The sequence below is a fragment of the Cricetulus griseus genome, chromosome 4 (genome assembly GCF_003668045.3).
Source record: "Cricetulus griseus strain 17A/GY chromosome 4, alternate assembly CriGri-PICRH-1.0, whole genome shotgun sequence".
Lineage (NCBI taxonomy): Eukaryota > Metazoa > Chordata > Mammalia > Rodentia > Cricetidae > Cricetulus > Cricetulus griseus.
In genome coordinates, this window is record NC_048597.1 from 164,892,423 (window position 1) to 164,914,463 (window position 22,041).

General features: G+C 35.5%; 1 protein-coding gene across 2 annotated transcripts in view; it reads right to left on the bottom strand.

Moving 5' to 3' along the window:
- Positions 1-22,041, bottom strand: part of Ddx10 (DEAD-box helicase 10) — a 164,553-nt gene that overhangs the window by 104,579 nt on the left and 37,933 nt on the right. For both annotated transcript variants that reach the window (XM_027415099.2, XM_027415100.2), the window contains exons 12-13: positions 16,864-16,952; positions 13,698-14,169 (exon numbers count right to left, since the gene is read on the bottom strand). In XM_027415099.2, coding sequence (XP_027270900.1) covers positions 13,698-14,169; positions 16,864-16,952 — 561 coding nt within the window. The remainder of the gene's footprint in view (positions 1-13,697; positions 14,170-16,863; positions 16,953-22,041) is intronic.

A 22,041-nucleotide genomic window follows, 5' to 3' on the forward strand; every position in this document is an offset into this window, starting at 1 on the left:
CAGCATTAACAGTGAGGGGCACAACTAAGATGCTGAGGTACGAAGGCATAAAATAGGGAAGTTGGACAGCCAAATTAAACCTGGTTTGAACCTTGACAGGTAGAAGGGGCAGAAAGGCAAAAACACAATGTAACTAAATGTACTGATTGCTGAAGAATTATATATACAACAGAGAAGATAAAAGACAGGAAGAAGGCTGAAGCTAATGGATGATCAGGAAAAAGCCATGAAACAAATGGAGAATAACTAATTATAAGGGCCAGAAAGCAAATAAATTAGGGTCAGAGAAATTGTCAGGTGATAAAATATAACTACCCTGGTTTACTACAGGTCTAATATATATGTATATTAGATTCATGTATTGAAATACTAAATTATACCCTATAAATATGCAATTATATATTGACTAATTTTTCTTTAAACATAATGGTTTCTTCATGAAGATAAGAAGTATCAAAAATAAAGAAATTAGAGTTAGAGAGAACAGTTTTTAAGATGACAAATAGTTCTGGAAGTAGAGTTAATGAATTTGGTCAAATCTAAACAGAATCACAAGACAATTAAGAGAAACTTCATTATTAAGGCAGCTAAATTTTGTTTTGTGTGTATCTGCTATGTCTTCTGTGTGTGTGTGTGTGTGTGTGTGTGTGAGAGAGAGAGAGAGAGAGAGAGGGGGGGGGAAGGAGAGAGGGAAGGAGAGAGGGAAGGAGAGAGAGGGAGAGAAAGAGAACCACAGAGGCTAGAAGAGCTCACTAGATTCCTAGGCACTAGAATTAGAGGCAGCTGTGAACAATTTGACATGGGTACTGTGAACTGAACTCAGGTCCTCTAGGAAAGCAAAAAGCACTCTTAACTGCTATACCATCTCTCCAGCCCCAAGACAGAAAAAACATTAAAGTTGGTATTGAAAAGCTAAACAACACCCTTTAGACCAAAACCCTTGAGGGGCACACTTGACCAATTAAGAGATTAAACATCTTTTAAATAGATAGGAAAAGAGGCAAGGATAGAAATGAAGGTGACTAGCCAGGCGTTGGTGGCGCAAGCCTTTAATCCCAGCACTCGGGAGGCAGAGGCAGGCAGATCTCTGTGAGTTCGAGGTCAGCCTGGTCTCCAGAGCAAGTGCCAGGATAGGCTCCAAAGCTACACAGAGAAACCTGTCTCGAAAAACCAAAAAAAAAAAAAAAAAAAAAAAGAAAGAAGAAAAGAAATGAAGGTGACTGAGGAATGCTTTGTAGAGAGAAAGACAAGATATGCATGTGCTATAATCACAAAGCTGAAATTTACCTAAGATAAACACAGACTACAGGCTTCAAAAGGCTACACACCCCTCCCCCAACATGACACCTTCCTCAGCTGCCTTCTCTGCACACCATCATGGGAAGAACTACTTCATAGAAAATTTCAGCATAGACCCAGGCTACAATTAATATTTTTCTACATTTACTTTATTTGTTCAAAACTTTCCTATATCAAGAGAGATCATTGATCTGTAAGGAAATATAAGAGAGACCATTTCACCAAATAAATAACTTTACAACTTAGTCACCTTTCAATTAAGACTAATAAAATTGAAGAAACTAAGACAGAGCAGGTGCTGACTGTGACTTACTATATATATATAAAAAAAAAAAAAAAAAAAAAACCCACAATCACAATCACATTTTCTTCACTGTAAAGCTAGGGAAGAAAAGAAAAAAAAAAAAACCCTAGTGGGTATCAGAATCCTTAGAGAAAAAAATGTCTGGATAAATACTCTGCAACGTGAGAATATTACCTTATTTGTTTTATCCAGGCTACACAGATGGGGGCCTTTAAAGGAAGCCACCGTGAATATTGCAAAAAGGCATTAGCAGATCTATAAAGATGTTACAGGAACAAATTTATAAATTTAGTGCCATGACAACAAAGATCAAGTCTGTATATTAAACCAACAGACATATTTAGCTACATACAAAAAACTAAATAAACAACACTGAAATAAAGTACCCAGTAAAAGCACAGGCTCAATTTAAAATTATCTCTAACATATTCCATGAACTCATTCTCACAACTATTAATATAAGAGTTTATTATGGTTGTAATCTGATGAATACAGTTGAATACACTGTGATTTCAGTGAGCTTGACATCAATATATGTAGGACCATATGTGCCATGAACATTCTAATAAACAGTCTCTGGCATTTCTTTTTAAATCAGCTAACACCAAACACATTCAATAAAGTTTATTGTAAATTAGCAAACCTATGGTTTGACCACAGTTTTCTTTAAAGCAGAAAACTACAGGAACACTAAAAAGAAACTGAGTATAGCCAGTAGCTAAGTATTAAAAAGAGTCAACTTCCCATGGCCAATAGTTTTCCTTCACTTCAGAAAAAAAGAAAAACAATCTAAAGTGAAAACAGCCAATATTTACTTGTCAAGCACAATTATTTAACTCCCTGAACAATCCTTTGAGCTAGTGCTAACACTAGCCCCTCTTTCCAACCTAAAAAATATCTCTTAGAATTCATAGTGTATACATAGATAAGATTTAAACTCTTGACATTTTACTCCTGAGTCAACATTAACTATTCCCCTATATTGTCTCATATAAAAAAAATAAAATAAAATAAAAAACACTTTTCCATGTAATAACCTGAAAAGTCATACTGGACAAAGAAAATTATTCATAAATATCTACAAGCTCAATTGGCTCAGAAATAAGTACAGATGACAGACTGTAAAGAGAAAAACGGTATTGGAGCTTTATGGCAGGAAGAGGGGCTGGGGAAAGGACAGCTAAAATATGGAAACCTAATACAATAGAAGATTCCTAAAATATATACATATATGAAGGTAATCTAAATGCAATACATGTAACAGGGAGACAGAGGCAACTGGACATCTCTTGTCAACAAATGAAGCCTCCAGTTGAGAATGGGTTACATTTAATCAAGTTGTTGGTCAAAAGGAGCCCATGGGAACCCCCAACAGTACAGGCTGTTGCCAATGCTATTGGTTGCTCTTCATAAACTGATGGTAAGGCTCTAGTGCTGAAGACAACACCTACAAAACTCACTGAACATGAAGTCAAGCTGGTGCCTACATAAAGCCTTCACCCCTATGGTACTGAAAGTACTGTGCAGGCTACCAAATGAGAAAGGTAAATACTAACCAAGCTACAAATCCTTAGATCTACAATGATGACCTGCATGTAAGATGCACTAGTGCAACAGAAGGATAAAGCTTGCTTGCTTGCAGGACTAACCAAACAATATTTGATTAGATTTACAGCCCACTGCATGACATGGAACCCATCTCTGCAACACTGCTTGGGTGACCAACAACCTGAAACTAGGTAGCCCAGGTACCTAGGAGGAAACCAAATACTGCTGTTCTGCTAAAGGAATGTAGCAATAAAACGATTCCTAATGACATTCTGCTATGCTCATAGATTAATGCCTTAGTCATCATCAGAGCAGCTTTTTCCTGCAGTAGATGGGAACAAATATACATATAAAATAATTTAAAACATGTTAATTTAAAAAATACATTACATTTTTTTTTTACCCATTATGAGTGTGATGCATTTGCCACAACATGCATGTGAAAAGTCATAGGACAACTTTTCAGAAGTTCATTCCCTCCGTCCTTCACATGGGTCTTGGGGATCAAACTCAATTCATGGAGCTGAGTGGCAAGCACCTTTACCTACCTAGCTATCTCACTATGCTTTAGCAAACTAACAGAAAACTTGGGATTCACATCTGCCATTGGTTTTGTATTAATACGTTTGGAAAGTAAACCTTTTATGTAAGTATAATGTAAGCTACTCTTTGACTTTCATTTTGACCACACCTGCCAAAACAAAAGATCAAACAAGCTACTATAGTATCATTCATTGCTAAAAATTACTGAAACAAAAGATCTTTTGAGATTAGCTTTTCTGATTGTTTCCCAAAGAAAGGAAGAAATGACACCCAAATGTCTCCTTCATAACAGAATCTAAATATGGCTTCTCATCAACTACAACTTTCAAAGAAACAGCTGTACTTGATCCAGATTTAAGAAATGTTAGCTTCAATCATAACTAGACTCTAATCAGTCTTTTAGAAAGAAATTACAAATCCAAGACAGAAATCATTTTATAGAGTATTTACAGAATTGTCCACCATAGTAAATGAAAAGCTGACAAGTTCTGTGTAAACTTGCAGCAAAATACAGTGCTCACATATTTGTTTTACCTTATTCTCTTACCAATAAAGCAATCTACAAAATTATAAATGGTTACTTTAAAAATAATCTTGCAAGAACAATTCTGTTTGTTTCATTAAAATTAAACTAGTTGAAATGGTGTACTCTTTAAATGATTAAATACTTAAGTTCTGATATGAAATCGTTTTGAAAATAAATTTCATTAACAAACTCTAACACATTAAATATGATCCACTGAATTTACTTTATGTTGCATGTGCTATATGTACTGGCATTTACAGAGCCAAATTTTAGCAGGATATCTCCAGGAAGTGTAAGGAGAGAAAGTCAAGCAATTATACAAAATATTTAATAGGAAACTTAGGATCTTCACTTTTTGAAGAATAAAAGGGTCAGTCTATGACCTTTAACTACCAAAAACACTTAAAATTTTTTACCTGATAAAATACAGTCTTGTCAGTAAACTGAAGCATGTGAATTAAATACCATAGCAATGATCCATCCCTTTAGTGACTCCTGTCAGGAACAGTGACACTGCTGGAACACTGTCCAACCATTAACACCTTAATCAAAGCAGCTGTAGTTGCCCAGACCGCTCTCATAGGAGAGGGGGAAAGGTCACTATCACCTCACCTGAGATTGCAGCCACTCTCTCCCTATACTCCAGCTATGTGTAATTCTGTCCAGCTGTATGCTGTCTCTGGAGGTGCTAGAATATCAAAAGTAGAAGGTTAACCTAAAGGAGGACTCAATCTATGCAGCTCATGGAAGATTGTCACCTATGTTGGGGTGAGACTGTTCACTGATTCAGATACATGGGGGTCAATCATCCTCCTGTAAGGAAACCCAGTAAGCTCACTGGTTCAAAACCTTTTTGATTTATCAGTAGTTCCTATCTGGGGTGAATAGATGTTTGCTCACGTCTCCATTGAAAAACAAGTATAATAAGTCAATCTTTGATATACAGTGCATAATGATAATCTTTATTGTTAGCACTACTCTAACAAAGTATCTAGACATTAATTTCAATAATCCATATGCAAACCATTCTATTTCTTATTAGTACTTCATTAGTATTAAACAATGATCACCTTTGTTAATATAACAGCTAAGGGGACAAAAACAGATGATTAACAATGGCACTGTTTTAAAACCTTAAACAGCCACAATTCCCCAATATTTTATGTTTCTGACCATGTCCTATTGATTTCTATTTTAATTCAACTGCAATTGGAGTACACATTGTTCATACAGTCAACCCTTTAAAATGTTTTGAAACATTTAATGATCCAGCATATCATTCCTTAACTTTTTGAATAAGATCAGGTATATGACTAAGTAGACAGTACATTAGAAATATGTAATACAAACCAAGAAATAAACATTCTGCAGTACTAGCTATGGTGTTCTCCAGCACCAATTAGGCCAAAGTAGTTAACTGTCAATACCCTTGTATGTCTTCTGATTTTTTTAATCAGCTTCTCTATCATTTGCTGACAAAACAAAATTAAAATTTTTTCATCATGATCTTGGAGCTTTCCAATGTCTGTGGCTCTTCCAGAAGTCTGACTCATTCTCTAGCAAACTTGTTCACTGCCCCTTTCCTCAAAACAACCAGAAAAATAAGTAAATTTTAAAACAAATTTTTAAATTAAGAAAAAATTCAAGCTTCTACAAGAATTTGTCTCTCATGAGGATCATTCTCAGGACTGAGCTAGCTAAAACAGGAAACCTACCCTTCCTATGCTAGATAGTCCTTTCTGGAAACACTTTTTTTTTTTTTTTTTAATTTCATGTGTATGGGTGTTTTTTCTGCATGCATGTGCTACACAGTTCCCACAGAGGGCATAAGATCCCTGGAATTAAGGTTACAGACAACCACAAGTGGAATTAAGGATCCTCTGTAAGAGAAGACAGTGCTCTTAACTGCTGAGCCATCACTCCAGCCCTCTTACTTGAAAACTTTGTTTGCCCTTTAAAATCTGCTTATTTCTGCTCGTTCTAAAGTACTTAAGTTTTGCATTTTGTCCCTATCTGCAAGAGGTTCAATCTATTAGAAGCTTATTCCACCATATCCAAAGTTATTTTGTAAATGTTTCTTCAATCTTACTTTGCATGCATATGTTTATTATTCTGGGAAATACAATATATACAGTATACAGTACTCCATATGCCCAGAAAAGACCAGGAGTCATAGGAGGCTGATAAACATGGTGTCAGCTAGAACAATTCCACAAACCAGTAACTTGAAGATTATAATATATTAAGCAAAAGGAAGCTTATTACAGACTGATTAACTGTTTAAAATTATTTTGATAGCTATGTTGGGGGATACAATTGAGAAATACATTGGTTACTGATTTAATAAAGGGACAGAATAGGGGGAAAAAGCAGTAGGAATAAAAAGAATAAAGAATGGGGTTGGGTCAGAGATATTAATAGGTAAACAAGCTGCACAGAAATTAAAACACAATGCTCATGAAGAGGCCACAAAACATTTTGCTTCCAAAATCCTCAATCTACAAATGGCATTTCTTTGCCATGTTTCTTACATTCCTTACTATCACCCTGATTCATCTGAGAAATGGGAAATTAGTAACCATGTCAAAATTCCTCTAAAACATACTAGATGTAGGTCTCAGTAGTTACTGTACTCTGGCCAATTCAGTTAAAGTTCAATTTATCTGTCTAGCTAATAGAAAAACCTATGAATTACTATAAAATGATCAGTTTGCACAAAATAAGGAACCCATCTGTTACTAATTATTTACACATGGACTAGACTGACCACCCTTAAATGACTTAATATGTAAAATCACATGAAACAAACAAACAAACAAAAAGCTAAGTAACTCCTATGCACCTGTCAAGCTGAAACTGATACACTGGAACCTCTGGCACAACCAAGTTCAACCTAACTCTCTTACATGTATATTCAAAATCAACCTAGTTTCCAGCCATAACATAACACATTTCTATCCTCAAGTCTTTCCTTGTTCATGATATTATTTCCTTGCTTAAAAGCCCTTATTAACTACAATTATTAGTAAAGTCCTTTTCTAAGACTCAATTCCTGTCTTCATTGACCCTTACATACTCTCCTCCCAAATACTTCTTTAACATACGCAAGCAAACAAGTATTCCTTTAATGTTTATGCTCTGTATCATCAACTAAACTATAAACAAAGGCCAAAGGCCTAAATGCACATGAAAGACCAAAATCAAAAACAAAAAACCACAATGAGGCAATAGTCCATACAGACTAAAACAGTAATAACCATGATGTTACACAATGGTCAGTGACATGAGGATATGGAAAATGGGAGCCCTCATACACTGCATGTAAGAGTGCAACCACTTTGGAAAGCAATCTAACAACTCAAGTCTTAAGCATATAACAAACACTGGACTCAGCACTCTTACATGAATATTCCCAACAATAAATATGAATACCCACCTAAAAGCACATATCAGTATACTTCCAACAGTACTATTTACAAATACCAAAGGCATTAAAACAATTAAATGTACATTAACTCATAAATAATAAACAAAATTAGCATTTAAAAACTTAAAGCCAACAAAGCACCATATAGGAACCAGACACCCTGTGTATGTCCCATTTTTATGTGGCTTTTTCCTTTTATATTACTTTACTCTCTCTTTAAAGACTTCATTATTTTTAAACTATATATTTTCTATAACTGCCTATACCCATTTTCTTTTCTTTCTTTAGCATCTAAGCACATTTTTTTAAGCATACTGTATCTGTTTAGAAGTTTTCTCAGTCTGGACCTGATTTTTTGTGCATCTGCAGCCTTCTCTGATCATGTGATCTTAAATCTTAAACTGCTAAGTAACAGATAGGCCATTGCAAGCATCTCCACTTAGCACATGGCCTGGTGGCTGACTCTGCCCCCTTCAGGTCAGTAAGAGTGGAGACTCTTGCCTCAGGCTGGTCTGGAGCCTGTCTATCTGCCCCAGCTCCAGTAGGTGCTCCTATCTTAGTCTCCTGTCACTGATTAGCAGGGCACCCATTGCTCATAAACCCCATTCAAGTCCTCGGAATTTTTTTTTTTAAGCTTTCACAGGCCCTATGTGGATTTACCAGCCCCACGCTGGGCACCAAACAAATGTAACAGTACTTTCTCATTGGAACTGCCAGGATGCAAATAATGACATGGAGACATTTATTAATTATAAAAGCTTAGGCTTTTTTTCTAACTTAACTAACCTGTTTTTACTAATCTACCTTTTATCACGTGCCTTGGTTACCTTTCCTCTATTCCCATGTCCAGATTGGTTAGTGTCCTAATGGTGTCTCCCATATACCTAGATTCATTCTTCCAACTTTCCCTCTCTGTCCCCAGGTCCCACCTATTCTCTCCTGCCTAGCTACTATTCATTCAGCTTTTTATTACACCAACCAAAGCAACACATCTTCACACTATACAAATATCCCACATCAAAGCTGGGGAACAACTGTCCAGCAACATACCAAAAAGTACAGCAGGCTAAATCATGAGCCTCCAAGTAGAGGAGGCTCTTAACAGTCCTAAAATCTTATAAACATTATCTCTCTTTCTTCATAAAGAAGAAAGAAAAGCCAGATGCACCTGTACTGTCTGCCATAAAATAGAGTTAATTAATAAAAGGGAAGCATAGGAAGGAAGAAGAGATAAACTAGTATTTAACTGTATTAAATCAGTTAATGGTGTGATTAATTCATCATAATAAATCTAGATAACCTGATTATAGTAGACAGCCTAAAAACTAGATTGGTGAGCTCCAAAAATTCTGAGAACATATCCTAGGTAATAAAAAACCTCTTCTCTCCTTTCATGTAAAAGAGAGAAAGCACCTCAAAAAGTTTTTTACTTGACAGCAGAGATAGTCTAAATTTTACACTTTGATTTTCAAAGTTCTACTTGGGCAAAATATTAGGAAGATGTCAATTCAGAAAGATATAAAGAAAATAATACTCTTCAAAACCAGAGCAGTACACTGTTTAGTAAGCTCTTGCTAAATATTCTTGGAATAGTCAACCATTTCCTACAAACAATTCTAAATTCATATACCTTCCAAAATTAGTATCACAGCAAAGTAGAAAACATTTCTGTTCTACTGTCTCCCTGACAAAAGCCAGCAGATTTAATGTATTAGGTAGAATAATTATTCTAATCATGATCACTCAAAAGATGTAATAGGATATATGACATTTTACTCTAAAAACAATCCTAAGAAGGTCTGTACTGAGAAGTGATTTACAAAGCCTAGTAATTAATTCATGAAGTCTAGTAAGAGGCAGTAAATACTCTAACATGAATAAAGATAACCCTGGCTGGCTGACCTCAAACAAGTAAAGTTACAGTAAATGAGTCCTATCTCGCACATATCTAATTCTTAGAAATTTCTTCATATATTCCAGTTTCATTTATAGTGCCCACTTTACTAACATATTTGTTTCTGAAGCTTAATTTATGTACCATAATAATTCCTACCACTTTATAAGAACTATAATAAAACAGTATTGTTTTGAAGAATTTATTATGTCAAATAAAAACCAGCAGATTCCATGGCCAATAGTTATAGAAAAAGATATGACAAAATGTATCATCCATTTATAGTTTAAAAAAAAAAAAAAAAAAAAAACCTACATGGCCGAGGAATAGAATATAACTTTCCCAGCCTAATGAAACAAAAACAATAGGAAGCTAACATCAGATACAAGGGTAAAATCTGAATGTTTCTCCTATCTGAGATCAAAAACAACATTTTGGTTTCTACCCTTACCTCTCCCATTCTTAAGATCCTAATCAGTTACAATCAGGCAAGAAAATGAAACAAAAGATGTACAGAGGGTAAAAATAATTATTATTGTTTTCATGTTTACAAGTAAAGGTGATTAAACTAATTACACAGATGAGTTCAAAGAAGTTCCAAAAAAAAAAGTCACCAGAATGAGTTAGTTTAAAGTAACTGATAAACAAAAACAAATTGTATTTCTGTATGTCGAACAGAAAAAAAAAAAAATTACAAACTGAAATTTTTAAAGTTTCATGTAAACTAGTACAGAAAAATACTAAATAGTAAAAGACTAACAAAATATTTGTGTGTTATGCATAAGCAAAAAAAGCTAAAGGTAATAAGGGAGACCTTAAAAAAGCAAAGATTATCATATTTATAGAATCAAAAGACTCAGTATTCAGGTGTCAATTGGCTCCAAAGAAATTTAAAACTTCAATGCAGTATTAATGAAGACACCAGCATGTTTTGTATACAAATCAAATAGCTAATTTTAAAGCCTATGAAAATTCAATGGCACCAAAACAGCCAACATTTATAGTGGAGAAAAGGCTACCAAATTGGAAAACTGAAAGTAATTTGATTTTTAAGATTTACTATAAAGCTACTATAATCATGACAGATGTCATTAGTGAAAATACAAGCACAGCAGATAAAACAGAAATCACAACACACACACACACACACACACACACACACACACACACACACACACACACACAGTGTCTATCAACTGACTTTCAACAAGGAGTCAAGGTAATCCAATGGAAAAAAAGCATCATCTTAAATTAAATTTGACCCCTGACTTAGAATCATTCACAAAACTTAAGTTGGAATAAATTTTAGTTCTAAATAAAAGGCTAAATCCCTAACAGTTCTGGAAGAAAATAGAGTACAAGATTTTCACAATCTTATATTGACCACAAATTTACCAGAGATGATATTTATAAATTAGAAAAGATAATAAACACTTCAAAATTTAATATTCTGCTCTTTGTAAGACATAACTGAAATACTAACCAAACACATCTAATGAGGGATATGGATCTAGAATACATAAACAACTCAAATAAGGTAAGGAATACAATTTTTTAAAAGCAAAAAATAGACATTTCACCATGCAAGATATACAGACAGCAAATATAAGGTGATAGGATGTTCACCGTTAGTCATCAGCAGGGAAATGTCATAAAAACTTTAATAGACTTGGCTACGTAGCTGAATATATACTGTTTAAAAACAAGTAATACTGGGGTTGCAGAGATGGCTCAGAGGTTAAGAACACTGACTGTTCTTCTAGAGGTCCTGAGTTCAATTCCCAGCAACCACATGGTGACTCACTATCATCTATAATGAGATCTGGTACCCTATTTTAGCATGCAGGCATACATGCAGAACATTGTATACCTGATAAATAAATAAATCTCTTTAAAACAAAAAAGCAAAATTAAGAGTTTTAAAGACTCGTGAATGTTCAAATGAGCCCATTTGATAAATAACTGTAGAGATTCCCTCAAAGGAAAACATACTTATTTGCCTTACATCATGATGTTTATCTACCCCACTAGTTTGCATTCATTTCAGAGAAATGAAAAGGGTCGTGTACACATAGCTTTTGTCATAACCACCAGAAATTGTGGAGAGCAATGCCTAATGACAAAAAACCTTGTGAATCCTTATACTATGAAGAGGAAGCGGAACTCAGCAATTAAAAAGAACAAGCTACAGATGAATATAATAAAAGTAAGTACGCAAGCACAAAGTCACCAAACACACAATACTACAAACTCTATGGTTCTATCTAGATGTTATTCTGAAAACTGCAAAACTACCACAGCAAAAATCAGATCAGTGGCTGAGAATAAAATGAAGTAACTTATTACAAAGGGGATGAAGCGATGTTTTAGTGATGAACTGCTTTACGCTGGATTGTGACAATGATTAAAACCTTTTTTCAAGCTAAAATGTACTTCCTAAGAGATTTTTTTACTATGTATCTGTTACATAAATTTACCTTTGCAGAAAGGTGCTTTATAGACAGTGTGCTATACAAACCTTTTTGATGACTCTCACCCAGCCAAGCTGACAATCAACATTAATCATCACACTGACTTAATAGATTAGAATAAAATCCAATATCTTATCCTTATGTCACTTATTTATTTAAAGGAGTCATAGACTTTAAATAGCTTAATTAAAGCAGAATAGATCAGTACAGGATTTTGCTCCAGATTTTCTCTAACCTATACAAAAGCACCTACTTCACAGGGTAGTTCAGGAAATAAATAACATGCTTTTTATAAAACATCCCTCTCAGTAAGTCAAGGCTCAATAAGCCTATCTGCCACTTTGTATCTTTAGTTACTTTAGGAAACACTTTCCAAAGATTCCCAATTCAAAATTAGGTACTTAATGTAACTAGTGACTTTTAGAAATACTTTACTGATAAATAAGAGTCCAGCTAAATATTTCACATAATTCTTTCAGAAGATCACCAAAAGTAATGGGAATTTCTACTTAAGATACTAACTTAGTTATGAAAAGCAAGTATCTCATTAAAAATAAATTTCATGGGCTAGGGAGATGGCTCAGTGCTTAAGAGCACTGGCTACTCTTCCAGAGGACCCGGGTTCAATGGCAGCTCACAACCATCTTAACTCCAGTTCCAAGGAATCTGACACCTTGATACAGACATACATGCAGGTAAAAACACCAGTGCACATAAAATAAAAATAAATAAATAGATAGATTAATTTCATATGGATAGAGGAAAGGCTCAGTAGCTAAGAACATTTGTTGCCCTCACAGAGGACCCAAGTTCAGTTCCCAGCAACCACCTAATGGCTAACAACCATCCCTGGCTCCAGTTCTAAGTTCCCCTGGCTTCCACAAGTACTGCATGCATAAAGACACACGTGCATAAAATTAACAATCTTTAAGTAAATGGATTCATTTCACACGCAGAAAGATGTAAATACCAACAGCCAACAGCTTCTTAGAGAAAAAGCTTATTTCAGTGGTAGGGCCCCTGGTAGACTGCCTTTGCTATAGAGACAGTTCTATATCCACAAGCATACAGGCAACACTAAATTGACTCAGTAGGTTTTATATGGGGTGGGGGGAGTAATATAGAGACGGGAGTAGATGATATAGACAGAGATAGAATGACAAACATACATACATACATACATACATACATACATACATACATACATACATACGAGAAAGGCCATAATTATACATGCATGGACATGAGGCAATTGAGTGAATCTGATCAAAATAAAATGGACTCATGTATGAAGAAAACTATTAATTTTTTAAGTGTATGTAATTACAATTGTTCTTTATAATAATGTAGTCCATCAAGAGACTGGATATTAAAAGACTCATAATGAATTCTCACATCATAACAATAAACCTCACTGCCCTCTTCATGCCACAATCATTACTACAGTTACTTTCAAAACATAGCATCAAAAAAGAATTAAAAAAGATTGTGGCTGACAACCTCTTGAGCTTTGAAGTTAGGAAGTATATGAGAATATATTTAAATACGAAGAAAAACAGAATCGTACACAACAAAGACGCTCACTCCAATCTTCTCTTAGTTGTTACTTTTCATGAGTTTCCAAAGGTGACAATTATTAGCCCAAAGTAAAAAACAAGAGAAGACTCCATTTGGACTAAACTTACCGATAATGCTTCATTCTCTTTAAGATCCAACCCAAACACATCACGCCGCTTCACTGTGAGGAAATCAGTATCAGGCCCATCTTCATCATCATCATCTCTGTCGAAGAACTGCACAGGAACTTCCTTGGCCTCCTTCTGGGCCTCCTCAATATTGAGAACAGGTTCAGTGCGAGGAGCTCCTGCTTTTCTCAGCTGCTTTTCCATTTCTTCATCTTCTGTGTCTTCATCCTGTTCTTCACTATCACCACTGGCCAAGGTGCATTCTGTCTCTTCTAGTCTTTTTCCACTTTTGTGAAGAATGGACATTTTCTCACTGAAATAAGCTCGAAATTCTTCTACCTCATCATTGGTGAGGGAGGGAGCCCTGGGCTGGATTGCTTCAGTGGCTTGATTCCTTACCAATCCTTTGGTGGGCTGATTCTCCATTTTCTGAAGAAACCTTATCCGTGGTGCCACAGCAAGACCAAGAGACCTTCAGAAATGGGAAGAACGGAGGTACTAATCTCATTATAGTGATGGTATGTTTGTGGTGTTATGGAAGTTTCTCCACAGCACAGATTTATTTCCATGACTTTTTTTTTTTACATTCCTCTAAGATACATCAATTCTGACAGACTAAATGATCCAAAATAAAGCCAAAGTGTACTTGTCGAGAAAATGTTTTAGACACCTACTACTGCTTTAACAGAGTTGATATGGTATTTAAAATGGAAATAAAATGGTCACAGTTCATGTACTAGACCCAATTTCCAATTCAACTCTCAACGTCCTCACAACACATAATAACAGCTGCCAGGTCTACCTCACAGATGCTATAAAGTCTCAATTAACTAACTGTATAAAAGTACTTTATAAAACATAAGCTACTACATAAACTGTAAAAGGTATGGCTGAGAAATGACAAAACAATTATTCACAAAAAAATAGAACAGAATACATATACTATCATCCCTACCTCAAATCCCACTTCTGAAAAAAATATTATAGCATAATCAATGCTACAAAAAATGCATTTTTCTTTTTTAGAAAGCTAAAGGGCAAAAATCTTGAGGTTTTGTTTTTTATTTTGTTTTAGGGTTTGGTTTTTTTGTTTTTTGTTTTATTTTATTTTGATTTTTTGTTTGTTTTTGGTTTTCTTTTTTACCCAGGAGCAAGATTTTGAGTGTTTCCTTCCAGGATCAAAGCTAACACTTTTTACTAAATTCCCACTGGTGGATAGAAATACAACTTTTAAAAAAGCAAAGGTTAAGCCAGGCATGGTGGCACACCCCTTTACTCTTTAATCCCAGCACTTGGGAGGCTAAGACAGGCAGCACTCTGTAAGTTAGAGGACAGCTCCAGGTCTGCTAAGGTTCCATAGTGAGACAAAGCCTCCAAATAAATAAACAAATGCCAGCTTTATCCACTGGTTTTTCCCTATATAATTCACTATATAAACTGAAAAATTCATTATTGAAAAGAACAATAGAACTGCTAAGGTTCAAAATGTACAGCTCTGTCACTTACTAGTTGTATAGTCTCAAGAATATTCACCTCTCTAAACAGTTTTCTTATCTGCAAAATGGAATGATTGAGAATGCCTACCTAAGAGGGTTATTATATAAAGTTAATAAACAGATAATAATAAACTAATAAATGGGCAACTATGGCAGCCATTTCTGTCATTACCACTGTCATATGAAGGGTTAGGACAATGAGTTTATATATACCAGAGGACTTCTCATAATACAGTACAGTGACATGGTTTTCAGGAACTAAAACCTGAATTCCTTGAAGACAAGAGTATGAATATACTTGGTCCTGCCACAACTTGGTATGTCAGACTTTGTTGACTCCCCAAGGAAGGCCTTAATCCCCTGAGGAATGGAATGGGGGGATAAGGTGGGAGGGGGAGGGGGGTAAAGAGAGAGAACTGGGGTTGCTATGCAAAATTAAAAATAATTTTTAAAGGAAAAAAGAGTATAAATACATATATAATTCTATTGGGCACTCAAAGTATTTCTCTAGTACATTTTTTAACCTTGTATTTTAAAGACATTACAATTGCTTTAGCTATCACAGGCTTCTAGAGGAAATCCTACACATCAAGAAAATTATATATCTAAATATCAATATAAACTAAAAACATAGTTAAACTATACTGATAACTTAGACTTAACATAATTGTTTGCCTTCTATAAACATCACCAGAAGTTCAACAACAAACATGACATTTACTCCTTTGATGCAACAAAACAGCTTCTAACTATACCCCTACAGTATTCAAAACCTATACCCATCATTTGTGAATATTCCAGCTGCAGCAACCAAAAACCACAGTGAACTTCACATAAAATACAAAAGTAGCTAAAACTCCTAATCTTTGGATCATATTAAAAATGATGAAACTAGGAACTAGTAAATAAACATAAGGAAACAAAAAGCATGTGTTTCCATGGCACATGGTTTTCTACCCATTGTGTTATGTAACATTGTCTTATACTGCTATCTAACAAATGGGTTTTAAAACATTACAACCGACAGATTATGAAACATACAATCTAAGACAGAATAGAAAACAGCAGTTCACCCAGGTTGAAATTTTTATTATGAGGGGGAAGTCAAAAGGATACAAATAGTCTCATGTATGAAATCCTCAAATAAAATCTTTTTTCAAATTTTCTCTGTTAAACTCAACTTAAAAGTAAACATTCAGACCTTGCCTAAAACGTATTTTATCTTAGAAGCCTAAGATAGACATTAAAGTAATGAAGCTCAAGGGTACTTCTAAAGATCTGAGTCAATGCATTTCCCATGGATAGGGCTCCCTCAAAGAGAGCAGAATCCTCCTTGTAGGTGAAAAGGTTATTTTTGTTTTTGTAATCTCACAACTATTCAAACAAAACCAGTTAGTCATTCCATACATTTGGCAACCTGAGTCATTAAATCTTGCAACAGTAACTGCAAGTGTCCATAAAAGGAAAAGACTGAAAATCTAAACAAAACTTACAAATATGAACCCCCTGACAATAAGAACTAAAATGCTGCTGAATTTCTGGGAATTAATTTAATATACTTCTGTGCAAATTTCCAACAGTAAAGCAGAAGTGGTCTAAACTAGGACTCTTAGAGGAAACACTAGGGGCAATCCCTCTAGCTTTATTACAGCTATGTTATCAATACTTACAGTGCATATTCAGTAATAGGTAACTTGCTCACATTAAATACTTCTTTATCCTTCATAAGATATACTGAACGTATATAGGAGACAAAACACTGTAAAACAAAAGTTTAATTACAATGCAAGTTAAATATTAATCTGAACCAAATTAGAAAATTGAGATAAAGTCAGCAGTAGTGAAAAAATACAAAACAGAGCAACAAAACTGTATTTTTCATACACAGAAAAATAAACTGCTACAACTATAGTAATATTAGAAAAGATTTTGCATTTTATTCCATCAGTCAAACACAATACAAAATATCACCTTAGCTGGGCATGGTGGTGCAAGGCCGGTAATTCCAGCACTTGGAAGGTAGAGGCAGCACTGGAAATTTGAGTCCAGGCAGGGCTATATGAAATCTTACCTCAAAGGAGAAAATTCCTCAACTTCCCAAAAAGCTACTGAATATCAGTTAGAAATACTTAATTATATGAAAGTGCAATGAACACAGGCAATAGAATAATACAGATAGAGTATCTATACTGATTACATATGCTTTTCACTAAGCAAACATCATTTTCCTAAACTGCAATTTTCTTACCTATCAAAATTATAACAGCAGGCAGACTGAATCGGTCCCTGAGGGCCCTGGTATCCTGACTCTGCTGAGTTCGCTGAGCCATTCCTGCCCCCACAGAGTGCAGAGAGTGCAGAGATGAGCTGATTCGGCCCCTAACTTGGGCCCAACTTCCATCTGCCCACCCTGGCAAACCCTGCCCAGGGATCTTCGACAGGAAGACTCAACCCCTGAGGACCAAGTAACCCAGAGTCTGCTGACATCTCTGCACCAGTCCTGCTCTCACCCACCTGGAGAACGAGTGCCTCAGACCTGCCTGCACCCAACTTGAAACCCATCAGAGTATCAAAGTCAATTGCACACACCTGAAGAGAACACCAGACCCATACACACCAGGAAAGGAAGTGACACCAACTGTACCTACTGGAACAAGAGATGGGAAAACAACAATATAAGAACACATCCAACAACAGGAAAACCAATATGACACCACCAGAGCCTAGGGACTCTACAACAGCAAGACATGAACATCCCAACACAGAAGATGCAGAAGATAGCAACCTTAAAAACAACTTCATGGAAATGATAGAGAATCTAAGAGAGGAAATCAGAAAATCTTTCAGAGAAATGGAAGAAAAGACAAACCAAAAGATGCAAGAAACCAAGGAAAGCCAAAAAAGCCAAGAAAATACAATTAAACAGCTGAAGGAAACAGTTCAGGATCTTAAAACTGAATTAGAGACAATAAAAAAAACACAAACTGAGGGAATGCTGGAAGTGGAAAAGCTTAGTAAACAATCAGGAACCACAGATGCAAGCATAACCAATAGAATACAAGAGATGGAAGACAGAGTCTCAGACGCTGAAGACAAACTAGAGGAAATAAATTCGTCAAGCAAAGAAAATCTGAAGTCTAACAAATCCATAACACAAAATATTCAGGAAATTTAGGACACCGTGAAAAGACCAAAACTAGAAAAACATATTCAACAAAATCATAGAAGAAAACTTTCCCAACCTAAAGAAAGACATGCCAATGAAAGTACAAGAAGCCTACAGAACGCCAAATAGAGTGGACCACAAAAGAAAGTCCCCTCGTCACATAATAATTAAAACACCAAACATACAAAATAAAGAAAAAATATTAAGAGCAGCAAGGGAAAAAGACCAAGTAACATATAAAGGCAAACCTATCAGAATTACACCAGACTTCTCCATGGAAACTCTGAAAGCTGGAAGAACCTGGATAGATATTCTACCAACTCTGAGAGAACATGGATGCCAGCCCAGACTACTATACCCAGCAAAGCTTTCAATCACTATAAATGGAGAAAACAAGATATTCCACGACAAAACCAGATTTAAACAATATGTAACCATTAATCCAGCCCTACAGAAAGTACTGGAAGGAAAACTCCAACCTAAGGAAATTAACTACACTCGCATAAACATAGGCAATAGATAATCCCACTCTACAAAAACACAAAATAAAAGGCAGGGTAAATCCACATACATTACCAGTACCAACAACAAACCAAAAAACAAACAAGAATAAACACTGAATGGAACTTAATTTCCCTCAATATTAATGGTCTTAACTCTGTTAGACACAGGCTAACAGATTTGGATACGAAGACAGAATCCATCCTTCTGCTGCATACAAGAAACACACCTCGAATTCAAAGACAGACATTACCTCAGAGTAAAGGGTTGGGATAAGATACTCCAATCAAATGGAACTGAGAAACTGAGCTGGGGTAGCTATCCTTGTATCTAACAAGATAAACTTCAAACTAAAATCAACCAAAAGAGATGAAGAAGGTCATTTCATATTCATCACAGGAAAAATCCATCAGGAAGAAGTCTCAATTCTAAACATCTATGCCCAAAATACAAAGGCACCAACATTCGTAAAAGAAACATTATTAAAACTCAAATCACAAATAAGGCCTCACACAGTTACAGTGGGAGACTTCAACACCCCACTCTCACCACTGGACAGAACCACCAGACAGAAACTTAACAAAGAGACAAAGGAACTAACAGAAGTTATGACCCCATTGGGATTAACAGACATTTATAGAACTTTCTATCCAAACACAAAAGAATATACCTTTTCAGCATCACATGGAACCTTCTCAAAAAACGACCACATTCTCGGCAACATAGCAAACCTCAACAGGTACAAAAAAAATTGGAATAATCCCCTGTGTCTTATCAGATCACCATGCTTTAAAGATAGAAATGAAAAACAAATCAAACCTACCAACTCATGGAAATTGAACAACACGAATTTGCAACATTCCTGGGCCAAGGAAGAAATAAAGAAAGAAATTAAAGACTTCCTAGAATTCAATAAAAATGTTGACACAACATACCCAAACTTATAGGACACTTTGAAAGCAGTACTAAGAGGAAAGTTCATAGCTCTAAGTGCTCACATGAAGAAACTAGAGAATAGCCACACGAGATATCTGACATCAGAGCAGGAAAGCTCTAGAAAAAAATGAAAGCAAATTCACCCCAGAGGAGCAGATGCCAGGAAATAATCAAACTGAGGGCAGAAATCAATAAAGTCAAAACAAAGAAAACAATTCAAAGAATCAATATGACAAAGAGTTGGTTCTTTGAGAAAAATCAACAAAATAGACAAACCATTATCCAAATTAACCAAAAAACAGAGAGAGATCATGCAAATTAACAAAATCAGAAATGAAAAGGGGGACATAACAACGGACACTGAAGAAATACAGAGAATCTTCAGGTCATAGTTTGAAAACCTGTACTCCACAAAATTGGAAAATCTAAAGGAAATGGACAATTTTCTGGACAGTTATCACTTACCAAAATTGAATCAAGAACAGAGAAGCAACTTAAACAGACCTATAACCTCTAAGGAAATAGAAGCAGTCATCAAAAGTCTCCCAACCAAAAAAAGCCGGGGGCCAGATGGATTCACTGCAGAATTCTACCAGAAATTCAAAGAAGTGCTAATACCAATACTCCTCAAATTGTTCCGCAAAACAGAAGCAGAAGGGACACTGCCAAACTCTTTTTACGAGGCTACAATAACCTTGATACCCAAGCCACACAAAGACACAACTAAGAAAGAGAACTACAGACCAATATCCCTCATGAACATTGATGCAAAAATTCTCAATAAAATCCTAGCAAATCGAATACAAGATCATATCACAGACATCATGCACCATGATCAAGTAGGCTTCATCCCAGGGATGCAAGGATGGTTCAACATATGAAAATCCATCAATGTAATCCATCATATAAACAGACTGAGGAAAAAAAAAAACACATGATCATCTCACTAGATGCCGAAAAATCCTTTGACAAAATCTAACACTCCTTCATGATAAAGGTCTTGGAGAAATCAGGGATAACAGGAGCATACCTCAACATAATAAAAGCAATATACAGCAAGCCAACAGCCAACATCAAATTAAACGGAGAAAAACTCGATCCAATTCCTCTAAAATCAGGTACAAGACAAGGCTGTCCACTCTCTCCTTACCTCTTGAATATTGTCCTTGAAGTCCTAGCTAGAGCAATAAGACAACAAAAGGGGATCAAGAGAATACAAATCAGAAAGGAAGAAGTCAAACTTTCACTATTTGCAGATGATATGATAGTCTACATTAGTGACCTGAAAAACTCTACCAGGGAACTCCTACAGCTGATAAACACCTTCAGCAAAGTGGCAGGATACAAGATTAACTCAAAAAAATCCGTAGCCCTACTATACACCAATGACACATTGGTGGAGAAAGAAATCAGAGAAAGATCACCCTTTACAATTGCCTCAAACAACATAAAATACCTTGGGGTAACACTAACCAAAAATGTGAAAGACCTGTACCATAAGAATTTTGAGTCTCTAAAGAAAGAAATTAAAGAAGATACCAGAAAATGGAAAGATCTCCCATGCTCTTGGATAGGTAGGATCAACATAGTAAAAATGGCAATCTTGCCAAAAGCAATCTACAGATTCAATGCAATCCCCATCAAAATCCCAACACAATTCTTCACAGACCTTGAAAGAACAATTCTCAACTTTATATGGAGAAACAAAAGACCCAGGATAGCCAAAACATCCCTATACAATAAAGGAACTTCTGGAGGCATCACAATCCCTGACTTCTAGCTCTATTACAGAGCTATAGTCCTGAATACAGCTTGGTATTGGCACAAAAATAGACTGGTAGTCCAGTGGAATAGAGTTGAAAACCCTGATATTAACCCACACACCTATGAACACCTCATTTTTGACAAAGAAGCTAAAGTTATACAATGGAATAAAGAGAGCATCTTCGACAAATGGTGCTGGCATTAACTGGATGCTGGCATGTAGAAGACTGCAGATAGACCCAAGCCTATCGCCTTGCACAAAACTTAAGTCAAAATGGATCAAAGATCTCAACATAAATCCAGCTACACTGAACCTATTAGAAGACAAAGTGGGAAATACCCTTGAATTAATCGGTACAGGAGACCGCTTCCTGAACATTACACCAGTAGCTCAGATACTGAGGTCAACAATTGATAAATGGGACCTCCTGAAACTGAGAAGCTTCTCTAAGGCAAAGGAGACAGCAAGACAAAATGGCAG